This window comes from Engystomops pustulosus, chromosome 1, assembly GCF_040894005.1.
Source record: "Engystomops pustulosus chromosome 1, aEngPut4.maternal, whole genome shotgun sequence".
Lineage (NCBI taxonomy): Eukaryota > Metazoa > Chordata > Amphibia > Anura > Leptodactylidae > Engystomops > Engystomops pustulosus.
The window spans coordinates 238,719,981-238,736,390 of NC_092411.1; the positions used below are offsets into that span (position 1 = coordinate 238,719,981).

The window sequence follows — 16,410 nt, forward strand, 5'->3', positions numbered from 1 at the left end:
GAAGACCCTCTCAAAGTACCTATGTATTTGTATTGTTACACCTGTGTCTAACTGTGTAACATTTGCCAAAACACTATGTTCAAAATAAATTCCCCCCAGGAGATTAATAAAGTTGTATTGTAGAGTAAGAATTTAAAGGGGTATTCCAGGAATCAGTTTAATTCATATAAAAATTGCTAATATGTAATTAGTTGTTATTTAAAATTTTAAAAGCAGAAAATTCTGTTGACATACACTATGATCAAGAATTAAAACGTTACTGGCCCTGTAATCAGTTTGTTGATTTCCTCTGCGCTGAGCAGACACAGAACAGAAAATGGCCGCTGGTCACATGTCCACATCACATGTCCTGCACCTGCCTGGGCAGGTCATGTGATCCCCACTCTGCCCGTTTTTGGTTAGTTGCCGTTCATCCAGTATGGCCAGTGTTGTGGTGAGACGTCATCTCAGTAAGGTAATGTCCAGTGGAGGAGTTACTGAGAACTAAAGGATCATGGGACTTGTAGTTTCCAGTGGCGGCCATCTTGGGGATAGCTCTGCATACTTTAGGGAGGCCGTAAAAATGTGTGAATCATAAAATCAAACTACTCAAGTTCCATTTTGTGACTAATGACATTGAGTTTTGTTATAATCATTTATTTATATCATCATGGCTTTTTGTATAGGACAATTATATTTCCGGAATATCCCTTTAAGGAAATCTTATGTGCTGCCTCTTTAGAAATATTAAAAAAATTGCTGCATGTGATGTAAAATGGTCAAAAGTCACAAATTCCAAAGCATGTGCCAGGAATAGTGACATTTTCATGTCATGCATGACAATACAGATATCACTGGGTCTCAACAGTAAAATTTTCTATGATCAAATTATTTTTGATGGATCCTTTATTAGAAAAATGGGATTGTGTAGAGTATTAAGATTAGCCACCTTTCACAGAGCATGCACCAAGAGAATTACAGTCACTGAGGAGCCACGGTTAAAGGCAATGTACTTAACTCAGGAAAAGACTCAAGTTTAATAGAAGATTTTGGATGGAAGTGTCTGGATTGTTTATTACATCCTACAATTGGCAACTCATGTTTCAATTTATCTTGTAACAAAAATCTGCTCTGAGTACTCTAAGCAACATCCTGGCATTGTGTACTATCCACCAGATTAAACTTCCAATGCCCTGTGTTTGCAATCTACACGATACCAGAGCGTCTGTTTTTTATCATAGCCAAGAGTTTAGGATTATTCCTTTATCCTTCACACCATGTCATTTAACTTGTGTTTCGTTTCAAAGCTTTTTATTATACATAAATATTTTATATTGTCTTTATTATGGTATTCTTAAAACTACAAATATGAGAGAGTAATATAAAAAAAATTCCCACATCTCCTTTCATATCATACAAATGTAATAGATTTAGCATGTGGCATCAGCAATGTGTAGAGCTTTTTTAGGTTTCATTACGAGCAGTGACTGGTAGCAGCTGTGAGCCTGGCACTCACATATCTCCAGCACAGCATCCTATTTGCTCAGTGGACACCTAGAGGAGGTTTTGACAGTTTGTGAATCCTGTTCTGTTTATTGAAGCTCAGTTGATAATGTGTTAGAAATGTAAAAGTACAGTCTACATTGTGTATTTCCTAACCTCGTTTAAATGAACCCTCATGGAATATATATAATTTGCGTGAGCTTTGGATTGTATGGAACAAGAGGAGCCAAATGTGTATCTTCAGGATTCTAAGACATTGTAAATGAGGACTTTACAAATAAAGAGATTCTCGCTAGCATACGTTGTTGGTGGCTGTTAAGTTCACTGTTTGGTTCTCATATCCTAACATGGTTAATATACCCTACATATTGTCTACTGGAGATGAGCGAACCTGAACTTTAGGTTTCGGCATCTCCGCCTAACCCGGACATGTTGCTCGATGGTCTGCAGAGCAGACAATCAGGCAGCTTTCCATCCCAAGCAGAGCTGCCAAACAGTTCGGTGCTCCTTTAGTTACATATAATATAGACATATGGGGATATTTATTATACAGTTTATTATACTTGTGTCAGTTTATGAAGTAATCCCCACCCCCTTGACTTTATGGATTTATCAGGTGGCTCCAGCCAATGAATCAAGTCCGGTCTGGCATAAAATTGCACTGTAGCCCATGACTACACTGGCACAGGCTATAGGTAGTACGCAGGTGTGGGGCAGCTACTCCGCTACCAGGAGTGGCCCTCTTCATGCCGCTCAACCCACTTGCTCTTGAGGTGACATAAGGGGGAAAAATAGGCATAATTCCTGGCCGCGCACGAGGAATTGTGCCTATTTCAGGATTTATATGTCAGAAAACTTGTGTACAAACAATGAAACATCACCCAACAATCTATAATATAGTGTATATCAATGCTTTAATGCTGTTGCTGATAAGGTATATTTTTGTTAAAATAGATACAAAAAATGTTACCACTTACTGACATTAAAGAGGTATTCTCCTTTCAGCAAATACATATTTTTGTTTGTATAATGAAAAGTTATATAGAAATCTTCTATGTTTACCACCAATGGACAGAAATCGGACCATGATCACACAGGTGCACGACTCCTTGTAACACACAGCTCTGATTACTCTCTGTGATACTAATGAGCCGTGCACCTGTGTGACTATGGTCAGATTCCTGTCGACTGGCAGTAAACTATTGCATCACAGCAAGCGGAAATCTTAAAGATCCTTAGGAATTGATAAAATAATTATATTGGAAAATTGTTGAACTTTTCATCATACAAAAAATAATATTAATTTGCTGAAATGGGAACACCCCCTTTAAGCACAACTATCAACATCTATCAGATTACTGGTGGTAGAGTGTCCTAATTAGGTTGCTCCTTCCATCTAGAGGACTGTTTTTTACAGGATTTCCTGACCCTTTAATACTGAAATATTAACTTTGTAAAACTTCCTGGAGGCGCTCAGGCACACCGCCCCCCCTCCACCCCCCCCACTGCGAGCCTCCACCTGCTCCTGACCAGGGAATTACAATCGCTGTGTGCTGTCTTCTATTTCCTCGGCAGGCAGCAGGAGGAGGCTTTCAGCAGGGGTTGTGCATAAATAAAAGTTAACCGACTGATTAAAATGCCAGTATTTTAATTCTTTATTATAGTCTATGTCAACAGCATTTTTCTGCTTAGGGGAGCAAAATTTTAAAGAACAACTAATTACATATAAGCTTATATTTTAAGGACACATTTGTACATGAATTACGCTGATTCCTGGAATACCCTTTTAAACTAGCATATAGTACACAAATAATGGTAATAAACTGTGTTAGGGATAGTTATATGCCTTTGAAAAGGAAAAAGTTCCTAGAATAATAGGTAATACCATTGTTGTTATTTGACCATTGAAAGAAGGACAAAAACAAACAGAATAACCCCTTGATCATCCAAATTACATGAGTGATTTAAACACATATTATGCTGGCAATGTTTAGAACTTGACTACATTTATATTTGGATTTAATGCTTAGGGCAGAAATAGCACAAAATGCTGCACTTTTTTGGGGAATATTTTACACAACAACCAGGTAGTCTCTATTATAATCAATTGATCAATTGAGAGCTACTGGTATCATCTGTTCAGCATCACCTACAATACACAATAACCCCACTGCTGTACTCCGTCACCTCGTGTATCCATCTACCCTCCCATATAGATTGTGAGCCCTCACAAGCAACATCCTCCTTCCACTTATTCCATATCACTGGGTTTTTTTTGTACTTTCATTTGTTGTCTTAAAGTATGTGAACCCCTTATTGAAGTGCAATGGAATTGAAGGTGCTTGATAAATAATAAATATATATACGAAAAACTTGCTCTTTTGCTTACCCTGTAGTCACTATAGCAAAGTAGTGGTCACAGGTTAAAGGGTCTTTCCCAAGTTTATAAGTTATCCCATATGCACAAAATACAGGATAACAAGCTGGTAGGGGTCTAACCACTGGAACCCCCACCTAGCACAAAAATGTTCTCAGCAATGGGTAGAGCCACAGGGCAAGCATGAGCCCTGGCTCATTGACTTAATCTCCTTCCCCCTGTTCTATATATATAGCGCTAAGAATGGAGAACTGTGCAGATGCCACAGTTAATGTCAGCAAAGTCAATGCACATATTTTCATACACAATTAACAATAAATACTTTTAAAATAAAGAAAACATTTTTTTTTTAAATACACAAAATTGTAGCAACTTAATCTAATTTGACATCTTTAGTTGGGGGTAACAATTATTTTTATCAGCGGGACAGATAAACAACAGAAGTTTCAATGGAAGATATAACAAATATCCGACAGTGCTCAAAAACCTCTATTGACTACTAGGGTCCGTTAGGCTTAATTTGGCAGAAGAAAAAGAATTGCATATAGGACCTTTTTTTCCACATTTTAAACAAAATCTATGACCAAGCCTCTAGTGCAGTTGGGAACATAGCCTTTTGCAGTAAAACTAACACATTACTCATCCTGCACAGAGAACAGTGAAAAAACTGAATTTGTCAGGATTTGCCAGTGTCGAACTAAAATGGATTCAGCAGAGCTGTCAACAGTCCATTATGAATTGGAGCCATGATGTTAGAATAAACAGAGCCTAAAGTAAAGACTCTGAAAAAAATGATAAAAAAATGTTTTACAATTATATTTTTATCTTTTTTTTGTAAAAGGTCTCTGTAACCTATTTTTAAACAACTTCCAAAATATTAAATTTATTTATTTATTTATAAATTTATTAAATTACAAAAATGTTATTTCAGCATTAAAAAAAATGTTTCAGCTCGATTTCATTTAAATTCCCTGGTGAATATATTATGCAAAATTAAATAAAATAAAGGAAGGAATGCTTATAAAGCAAAGGATGAACCCAAAACACCTCTGTGATCCTTATGTTTTGCTTATATATTGGTTAATATGACCTCAAGTTAGGGTATGCACCTTACCCAAAATAATTGCACCAGACATATTTCATATATTTGACTTGCAAACTTATGCTTTATACAGAGATTTTTATCATAATGCTAAAAGGAGCTACAGAGCAGTTCATCTCTCTCTCTCTGACATGATACTATAGCTAAAATAATGATGCAAGGAAGCAACAACATCCCTGAGGAGCATACATAACCAAAATGTAGGGCAAAGCTATTATCATTTCCCCTGAAGACTGAAACAGAACTCTAGAAAAAAAATAGTAAAATTAACTGATTCTAAGCTTTATTAGGAACATTGGAAAAAGATAGTTATTGAAAAAATGTGTTAAATTATGTTAAAACTGAAAATGGTTTTTATTTAACCGAAAATATCAGCAGCTTAATGTGTTGAACCATAAGTATTCATACATATTACGGTATATTAAACAGTGTTGAGCTGTCACTTGTAGACGAGAAGACAAATGATTGAGCATATGCCAGAAATGATCTTCCAATAAGCAACATTACTTTAGCTCGATTACTTCTAACAAAAAAGTCACTATTTAGTTGTCTTTCTTTTGCTCTTTTGTGCACTGTAATTCACTATATTATTTTTCTGCATTATACATTGCCAGTATCTTCCTTTGAGTTTTATTGTTCAGTTCTTATTGTCAAGAACCTGACCATCAAAAACTTCAACCACACTTGGTGCAAGCTGCTAGACAAGGTAAGTAGAGGTGAATCCCCCTGCAATGTCCCCATGAACTAGGGCCCTGCCTAAAGAAAATAACCTGCCTTAATCAGAAAACTGCTAATGGACCCTGAGAGACCCTAAAAGATGACAAGGACACTTACTTTATCTGACAGCTGCTGGATGGTTGAGTGGGTAAGTGGGAGTCAGAGACAGACCAATGTTCACACAAGAATATAGAGATGCGTTACGGCAAACCTAAAACAAGTCTGAGCCAGGGAAAGCAGAGTCACACCACGAAAGATGACAGGACTCAAAGGACAGACAACGGATAATGGACAGACAAACAACGTCAGGCAGAACTTGGTCAAATCCAAGATGATGGCGACAGACAGAATCAAATAGCAAGATAATGGTAAAATAAATGTTGCAGAGGATGGATACACATAATAGCAAGGCAAAGGCAAAGTGTCAAAGAACTGCAATAACCAACAATTTGAAATCAGAAATGGGCAGATATAAAAGGAGTACCTGGACACCTCACTGAGCTATCTGGCTCAGCCATCAGTCACTCAAGTCACAGCTGATACTAACACACATGTTCTGATGACAGCACTCAGCTTTCCAGAGTAACACACACCCAGCTTAGCCAGGGGGAGTCTGAAATGTAGCTGTAAATCATTGCTCCCAACCAAGCAGCCCTGGGTGTGAATACAAGCACAGAAGCCTGACACCTGATCCCTTTCAGAACACTGAAGGAGCAAATTCAGTGGGTCCCAACACATATGCAACATTTAATCCAGCATGTAGAGACCGGTGTATAAGGTCCATTATAGTCAATTCACTCTCAGTTGAAAAGATTTATTAGATGTACAGTAACAGGTACCAAGAACAGATTTTACAGATTTTACTCCCAACTCAAAGACATTAAAGAGCTAGTCGGAAACAACCTGCACTGATGTGCCACTGTACAGTTTAGGCAAAAATAGCCATGTTTTGTGAAAAAAGGGTATATCTGTACAATAATATTTAGTGTTAATCCTTCCTATCCACATTGTTAGAATTTAGGGAGGATTTAGGAGAGAATAACCAACATTTTAAGTTCTTTTATCTCTGTATAATGCATATTAACACAGTCTTTTTAAAGGTTTCACTCCCCACCTTCAAAAATCTTTAACATTTTTATTTTTCCATGTAAGGAGCTGTGTGAGGGTTTGTTTTCTGCGCAACAAATTGCACTTCATAGTGATGGTATTTAATATTGTGTGTACTTGGAAGCAGAAAAAAAATCCAAATGCAGTGAAATTGGTGAAAAAACGCATTTGCACAGTTTTTTTTTGTGGACTTGGATTTTATGGCTTTCACTGTACGCCCCAAATGACATATCTACTTTATTCTTTGGGTTGGTTTTATAACGTTAGGTTTTATAATGTTTTCATAAATTTACAAAAATTAAAAACTCCTGTACAATTTTTTTTTTTACGTGTCGATAAGGGGTTAATACAATGTAAATTACAAAACTTCAGGTGGAGCATTTGAGTTTTTAAATGAATACTACAATCAAAATCAGACTTAATATATCAAGGACACTAACTCACACATCCAGACACTGAAACTTTGGTAATCTTCTTTAATTTGTTACCCATGGCCTCCTCCCTTCTAAAATCATCTTTTATAATTATGCTAATAAGCCTGAAAGGCTCTGGTGGGTGATTCCACAGCCCATCAATGCTGTAACTTCACAGGTTGTTACAATGAGTAGAGCGGGTCTCCTTTTCCTGCAATGCCTGTGGCAGCTAGATTACATTGGCATATGGATAAGAGAGACCAGGCGGTTGGGTGAGACATGTTGTGCTCATTGTTACAGTCTGTAAATCTCTGGACGGATTCTCCTAATGGCCAGTACCGTTCAAGCTCTTTAGCATAATTTTTAAAATTGATTATAGAAGGAAGGAGGCCATAGATAGAAGATTACCACAGTCATCTGGTTTACCTGGTCACCTGGTTTACCAATAAATTAATTTATAGATTTTCTTAAAAATTTGGTTATCATTGGTTAGACCCCTTTAAATTTTTCACTCTTTGTTTCATTGGTTCATTTGTTGGTAAGATCTTTATTTTTTGCTCAAAATGTAGATATTTTTGCTAATTTATTCAGCAAGAAAATCTGAAATATTACATGATCAGAAGTACTCAGAGCCCTTGCTGTGACACTGATATTTAATTCATATGCTCTCTATTTCAGTCTGAATCTCCTTGTGATGGTTCTACTCCTTTATTGGAGTCCAGCTGCGTTTAATTAAAGTGATTGGACTTGATTAAGAAAGGCACACATCTGTCTTTAAAAGACCTCACAGCTTACAGTGCATGTTCGAGCTCATAAGAATCATGATATCTAAGGAAATGCCCAAGAAGCTCAGGCACATATCTGGCCAAGGTTACAAAAGAATTTCTGCAGCACTCACGGCTCTTATGAGCACAGTGGCCCCCATAGCTCTCAAATGGAAGAAATTTGGGACAACCACAACACTTCATTGACCTGGCCTTCCAGCTAAACTAAGCAATTATGGGAGAAGAGCCTTGGTGAGAGAAGTTTAACAGAGTCCGAAGATCATTGTGGTTGAGCACCAGAGATGCATTAGGAAGATGGGAGAAAAAGTCAAGTCAAGTATCACTGCAGCCCTCCAGCATTCAGCATTTATGGCAAAGTGTGCTGGTAGAATCCTTTCTTCAGTGCAAGACATATATATGTGTGCATACAGTTTACAAGAAAACACATGACGGACTCCCAGACTATGCGATATAAGATTCTCTGATGAGACAAAGATTAATCTTTCTGATTTTAATTCTAAGCAGTATGTGTGGAGAAAACTAGCCACTGCTCATCACCTGCCAAATACAATGCCACCAGTGAAACATGGTAGTGGCAACATCATGCTGCAGGGACAGGACAACTGGTTGCAATTGAAAGGTGAATGCGGCCAAGTACTGAGATATCTGATTTGAAAAACTCTTCCAGTGTGCTCTGGACCTCAGACTGGGCTGAAGGTTTACTGAAGATGATGACCCTAAGCACACAGCTAAAATGACAAAGCAGTGGCTTCACAACAACTCTGTGACCATTCTTGACTAGTCCAGCCAAATCCCTGATCTAGACCTTATTGAGCTTCGTTCACTATCCAACCTGAAGGAACTGTAGAGGATCTGCAAGGAAGAATGGCAGAGGATCCCCAAACCCAGGTGTGAAAAACTTGTTGCATCATTCCCAAGAAGACTCCTGGCTGTACTAGCTCAAAAGCTGCCTCTACTGAATACTGAGCAAAGGGTCTGAATACTTTTGACAATGTGATATTTCAGTTTCACTTGCTTAATAAAGTGGAAAAAATATCTACATTTCTGTCAAGATGGGGTGCAGAAAGTACATTATTAAGCAAAAGAAAATATCTTTTTGGATCTTACCAATTGTCTGCAATGAAAGAGTGAAAAATTAAAGAGGTCTATTTTTTCCTGGCACTGGATGGTAATACAGGCAGTCCCCGGGTTACGTACAAGATAGGGTCTGGAGGTTTGTTCTTAAGTTGAATTTGTATGTAAGTCGAAACTGTATATTTTATAATTGTAGATCCAGACAAAAAAAATTTTGGCCCAAGTGACAATTGGAGTTTAAACATTTTTTGCTTTTATGGGACCAAGGATTATCAATAAAGCTTCATTACAGACACTTTACAGCTGATTATTGCAGACTGGGACTATAGTAAAGCATTCAGAAAGCCTCACCTGAGGTCAGAGGGGTCTGTCTGTAACTATGGGTTGTCTGTAAGTCGGGTGTCCTTAAGTAGGGGACCGCCTGTAGCCATAATACATATTACATGTAAAATACTCAAAGTTACACTATGCATATTGTAGGCCATGTTATTGCCCTTATAATGTAAGCTAAGGTAAATGCTGAAAAATCTCAAGATGTTAATCCACTATTTGCATCAGATTGGCATTTCTGCTTAGAACTTTATGAATTATGCATGAACAAACATTTTGTCCTTCACAGCTAGTTTTTTATTCCATAGTGCCATTTTCTCAGCAAAATAAAGACACTGTGTTCTGAAATATATTGAGATGTCATACACTGTCAAAGTCATGGATACATTTTATATTTTCCCACTATGCTTATCATTGACATTGGATACAACCTCTTAAATGTGTTCTATAGACATGATGCATCATATGCTTTTTAAACGAGAAATAGTGAGTGATACATTATTAAATAGCTATATAGAATTCTTCCAATGAGGTCATAGTATAAAATAACAGTAAACTGTAAAAAACAATAAATGTACTTTTAGAGGTCCAACAAAAATTCATTCAAATTGGTCTGAGAAGGGGAAAATGTTCCCATATTAAATGGCCACTTTTCATAATAAATGGTATGCAATGGTAGACAGATAGATAGCTAGATAGATAAATCTCATAAAAATACTAGAATGGAAATATGCATGGCTACAACCAACTATCTTCAGGTCACTACAGATCTACTGAAGAATATATGCTCCTTAGCCCCCTACACGTGGTCAATATCCTGGCCATGTTAAATGTCCCCCTGGCCAATTAGAGCCATGGCTAGTGGCTAGGGGCATCAATTTTTCAGATTGGCTATTTCGCATCCAATCCGGCAATATGTCTTCCACAGGAGGCCGAATCCTGAACACGACCATTGGGTCTGCTCATTTTATCGTCAAATTCACCTCTTGACCTTTTATTAACTTGACTTACATAAACGACATTCATAATCTGGACAGGTTCCAAAGAAATATTAATAGAATTTCAGATTTTCATCAAATTCCATGCTATAATAAACCTTACAATGAACTTTTCTGAAACAGAAATAAACGTCTTGAATGCCAGCTCAACAACAGTGATGTACATCTATTGTCTCCAGCAGACATTCTTAAAGGGACCTGGCTTTTTCCAAAAAAAGATAAGTTAGATTAATGTTTACCTTTCTGTATATAGATCTGTGCCCCTAGTTCCATGAGAGTAACCATTAAGGAGTGGGTCAGATATGTATGACGTCCTGAGGGGGAAAGTGATGGGGCAGCAGATAAGGACATTTTTTTAATTTAAAATGGATGCATGATGGAGTGGTTCCCTGAGGTTGTGGGTAGGGGGGGGGGGATACCGGTTTTACTATAAAAACTCATTGGGAATGTGTACTCTATTCTCTATGGGGACATGGAGGAACCAGGGAAGGGATCCTGCATAGCCAAGTTTCTTATATGTAATCAGGATAACAAAATAACACATTCTCTCATTCAAAATTTAGCATTTCACAGATATAATCCCAACCTGTCTCTATTGGTACTAGTGTACACAATTTTGGTTGCTCCTGACCTGACCCTGTATCTTCTTAGTTTAGGTTAAGCAAACATCTTGCTCTTCTGTCTGATGCTGCACTGAGCTGTTCTCTGCTGTCTGCCTCTGGCCCCCAACCTTGCATTCCAGGATGGGGCTTACACAGACACTGACTTCCTGCCAGCAGCTTGTGAGAAGATTAAGACAGACAGATAACATCTTTATCCGGGGGAGCAGATATGACATTATGTGTTATAGGAGAGATGTAGCAGTGCTGTTTATGTTATTACTGTAATAGTAGAGCTGAGATTGTCATGTGTAATATGCATCTCATGGATGTCATCATCTCTGATTAGTCTCATCTGTCTTTCTATGTGTCAGATACTAGTGGATATTAAGCTAAATAAAAGTGTATATTAACCCTAATGTGTATAATGTGTCTGCTTAGAGAGTGCCCACCCATACTCTGGAATTTTACAGTCACCATCACTAAGTTATAGGACCTAAAACAGCAATAAAACTGAGTAAAATTGTAAAGTAAGGGGTTAAAATTATCTTTATTGTGTAAGCATCACTAGGGGGTTAAAATTTGAGAATTTTATTTCATGGGCAAAACCCTTTAACACAGGGATACCATTCCTCATTAATTGATAAGAAAAACAACAGCATCGCAAGGATACCCAGCAGCCATCATCTCCAAAGAAAAAGCAAACAACATTCATGTAACACTGGTTGTGCCATAATACACCGGCGGTAACAATAAAAACAGCATCAAGAAAACTCATCCATAAAGACAACTGCCTTCTGGTTCTGCAGGAAAATATATGACTTTTTGAGCCTAAAAAGTCAAATAGCCGAAGTGCAAATTGTCACTTTTTAAATATAAATTGCATATTTCATTGCAAAATGCTGGTAAGGTTTGTGGTTTGGGGACTCAAAGCTCATTGATTACTGTGAAAAATAATTAGCTCTGAGGCACTTCAGACAAATGCCTTCAATAATTACAAATCACGTACCAAAATCTGTAAGAAGGAATAAAAATAGCCAATATACAAAATAAAAGGTAAATAGCCAAATACAGCAAAACAAATCCTAAGAAATTTTTAAAGTTTATCAATGCGAAAGCAAGAGGAGGTTAGTCCCCTATATTTTGAAAATGGGGCTTTGGTGACTGGAGACCAAGAGAAGGCGGAGATACTAAATGTTTTTTTAGCTCCTTTTATACTATAGAAGAAAGACAACTTAGTGTGGGTGGTTCCAGTGCTGATGAAGCATCCTGTAATATACTAGACTGGCTGAATGTAGACATGATCCAATCTAAGCTCAATAAAATCAATGTGTACAAGGCTCCTTGACCAGATGGGTTACACCCCAGAGTACTTAAAGAACCCAGTTTTGTTATTGCTGTACCGCTTTCTAAAATCTTCAGGGATTCTGTAATGTCTGGTGTGGTGCCAAGTGACTGGCGCAAGGCAAATGTGGTGCCAATATATAAAAAGGGCTCTAGAACTTCGCCTGGCAATTACAGGCCTGTAAGCTTAACTTCCATTGTGGGGAAAATATTGGAAGGGTTAGTAAAAGACTATATACAGAAGTATGTGACATCAAATAGTATAATAAGTGACAGCCAGCATGGGATTACTAAGTATAGAAGTTGTCAGACTAACCTGATCTGCTTCTATGAAGAGGTGAGCAGATGCAGCTCTGTGGATATTGTGTTCTTGGAAAAGGCATTTAACACTTTCCCTCATAGACGCCTATTGGTTTAGAAGGAATTATATGGATTGAAAACTGGCTGAAGGATCATATCCAGAGAGTTGTGGTCAATGATTCCTACTCCTGTTCTTGGCCCACTACTATTTAATTTATTTATTCATGATATAGAGGTAGGATTTAATAGCACTGTGTCTATTTTTGCAGATGACTCCAAGCTATGTAGTATAATACAGTTTATGGCGGATGTTCATAGGCTGCAGGGTGACTTGGAGAAAATAAGTGTTTGGTCAGCCACTTGGCAAATGAGGTTCAATGTGGATAAATGTAGCATTATGCACCTGGGGGCATAATAATAATCCACATGCAACATATATCCTTGGGGGAGGGAATTTGGGAGAGTCCCTTGTTGAGAAGGATCTAGGCGTACTAATAGATCATAAATTAAATAACAGATCTAAATAACATTGAAGGTTATGTTAAATAGAACTGTTTCTCCTAAATCCCTTCCTTGTCCAATCCCTTCGCTTCCATGGTTGAACTTGATGGATATGTGTCTTTTTTCAACTATATTAACTATGTAACAAAACTATTTAAATAACTATGTTATACTGCTTATACAGTATATATGATTTTGAGCTCAAAATTTTCTGTGGGGGTTTCATGTTTGAGAAACAGGACAAAAATTTGAATCCTAGATGAGGTCTCATTTCCATACAATACAAAAAGACACACCTACTGTACCTGTGGCCAAACATTTCTGTAGTACTGGCCATAATATCATGGGCATGAAAGTTTTAATATCACAGGGCAGTTTCATTTCACAAAATAAAAGAAGAATTAGAGAAAACAAGTTAATTACCCGATTTGACACTACGGACAGGACAGAAATTATTAAAAGGATTCATGACTAACTTAAACTTCTTAGAAATCCATTTCTGAGATAAGGTGGTTAATAGAGAGATTGACTTTGTAAGAACTGTGCTTCTTAGATGCGTTAATTTTATTGTATCATTTGTATATAAAATTTTGGTTGCTTCATATAATTTGTTATATCATGTATGATGAATGGACCTAAGGCATCTCGAAAGCTTGCTTGTAAAATAAACAATTAGCCACTAAAAAAGTATCAAAATCTCAAGATTTCATTTTGACTTCTATAAGCATTTATGAAGGCTTTTAGGCCATCTTTTGGCCTTTTTCCAACTCTTCCAACAAAGAAGGTAAGGTTTGGTAGAAATGGGGTGTGGCCATATTGAAATTAGCCTGTGAGTCAAAAAATTAAGGAGGGTGTGCCAAATTGTGGAAGGTCTTAAAGTGGATCTCGACAGTGTTATACTGTGACAAATTCATTATTACAATGATGAATCTGGTGCAGCACAAGGCTAGTGATGACCAACTCTGCACTGTCGGAGCCTGCAACACATTAATAAACTCCCAACAGTATTACATACAGTACCTTCTCTGACAAATAACCAGTAAAGAAGGCATAGTAACCACCCTTACCACCCAATTACTTTTTTATTGGTATCATTCTGAGTTACAAATAAAATGTTTGTCCTTTTCACCTTGTTTTTACAACAGAAGAGCACAAGCAGATTTTTTTTTAAACTTAATTTTACATTTTTAACTTGTGCAATAAATAACATGGTCATGTTTTAGTTTGGTTCATTATGAATTGTTTGCCATTGAAATTAACCGTGTCTGAATTTCCGGGAAAAGTAATTGAACAATAAGCCAAAAACATGTTAGATAAAGATAAATTAAATGTATTTGTAAGAAAAAAATTCATAGATAATCACCGAAGACTAAGGTTGTTATTAGACCATCAGAAATTCCATTTACTTAACCTGTGATTTACAATGTTTGCGTGTACAGAAAAGATAGCCCAGAGGTTAAACATAACATAACTCAGAGAATAGTATGACAGCAACTACAGTCACCTTTGCAGTCCTTTCGCAGCACTATTTTATTAATCTCAAGACTTATGGCCTGTAAAATAGTGTTTTATAGATATGAAGGGCCAAGAAAATTCATAGTAAATTAAAGATATGTAAAGTAATACAGTAACACAGAACATTTATCTTGTGTAATTATAATACTGTATGTTATTTCATATACCCACCTGAGGTCTTGTGAGGGTCCTGCTCTTATATGTGGTGTTTCCACTGAATGGCCAAATACAGCTCCCTCTGTCCCTGCAATAAAACAGCTCATGTCAGTGATCATTTCAGTAGTTTCTTAAAGTAATAATTTGATTTCAAGCTGAAATATGCCCCCAAGCTGTCTTTGAAGTAATTGTTTTCTCCTTTTCTTCAAGGAGGGAGTTGTTTTGCCGTAAAAGGGGATATTCTTCCTTTTTTGTATGGCCAAGTTTTTTTTTTTTACAAATAAGACTGGGACGCACAACAAATCAGTTCTTTTATTAATCGGAACATTTTTATTAAACATTTTATAAAAACCTATGACATACAGCAAGAAAATGATACATATAACTCCACTCCCCACCTATCCCTTCCCCCTTCCAACCAAAAGATGCAGGCAAAAGGCAGGTAGAGAGTGCTCCCCAATCTCGAGGGAACAGCTAGGCATCGTATAGCATAGTGATACATCATGTTGATTTTTTTTTTTACAAAGGCTTGTAAAGAGAGCAATTCTACCTGTCTCGCATAGACTTCACAATATTACAAACAAACAGTAATATAAAGCAACAAATATATCATAAATTATAATAATATTTGACTGCATTAAAGGAAATCTACCATTAATATCAATCATGATAAACCATCACCATGACACTTACTCATAGATCCAGGCATGGCGATCGTAGTAACCTTCTTATATTTGTTATCCATAGGCTTTTCCTTCTAAAATCACCTTTTAACATTATGCAAACGAGCCACAAGGACTCTGGGGATGTTACCAAAGCCTTTGTATGTTGTATATTCACATGCTGTTACATGCTGTGCAAAAGAACATCTAATCCTCACCCTGATATCTCTTCTGTATTAGACCGTGAAGTTACAACACAAAAGGGTTATGTTACTGCCACCCAGAGCCCTTCTGGCTTTTAAGCATCATTTTACAAGTTGATTTTAGAAGGAAGGAGGCCATGGATAATAAATATGAGATTATTACCACAGTCACATTGCCTGAATATATGAGTAAGTGTCCCTGGTTTATCCATTCTTGATTTTGATGGAAGATTTCCTTTAATTGTAATCTTAACCTAATACAGGATGAAGCTTGTGTATTCCACTAATAGCCATACACATTACATTTCTACATCGGGTTCAGTAAAGCTTGCATATGTTCTAAATTAAGAGGGGGGGGGGGGGTAAGTCAGTGCCATACACCTCTGAATTCACTTTCAGACACCTGCAAAAAATTGGCATGTTGAATTCCAATAGATCAATTATCTTTTCCTTGGCCCATTGTCTCATTTAATGGTCAACCAATAAAACCTAATAAAATATGCTTGTTGATGCTCCCAAGCCATGTAGGTGGTACATTGTTGGATAAGATTGTATAAGATTTAAAGGTACTCTTTAAAACTACAACTTTTTTCAGAAGCCACTAGTCTAGAGAAGCATCATGTGCTTCATGCAACTCAAAGTATTCCTCTCAACCACAGTTACTATATTATAATTCTGCTATAAATACTCATAGTATAGCTTCAACCTTCAAGGAGTTACCTATCAGAACAACTATTATGCAACT

At 36.9% G+C, this 16,410-nt stretch overlaps 1 protein-coding gene across 12 annotated transcripts in view; it reads right to left on the reverse strand.

The window, feature by feature from the left end:
• Positions 1–16,410, reverse strand: part of SGCZ (sarcoglycan zeta) — a 498,244-nt gene that overhangs the window by 9,029 nt on the left and 472,805 nt on the right. For all 12 annotated transcript variants that reach the window (XM_072122089.1, XM_072122046.1, XM_072122062.1 and 9 more), the window contains one exon: positions 14,816–14,888. In XM_072122089.1, coding sequence (XP_071978190.1) covers positions 14,816–14,888 — 73 coding nt within the window. The remainder of the gene's footprint in view (positions 1–14,815; positions 14,889–16,410) is intronic.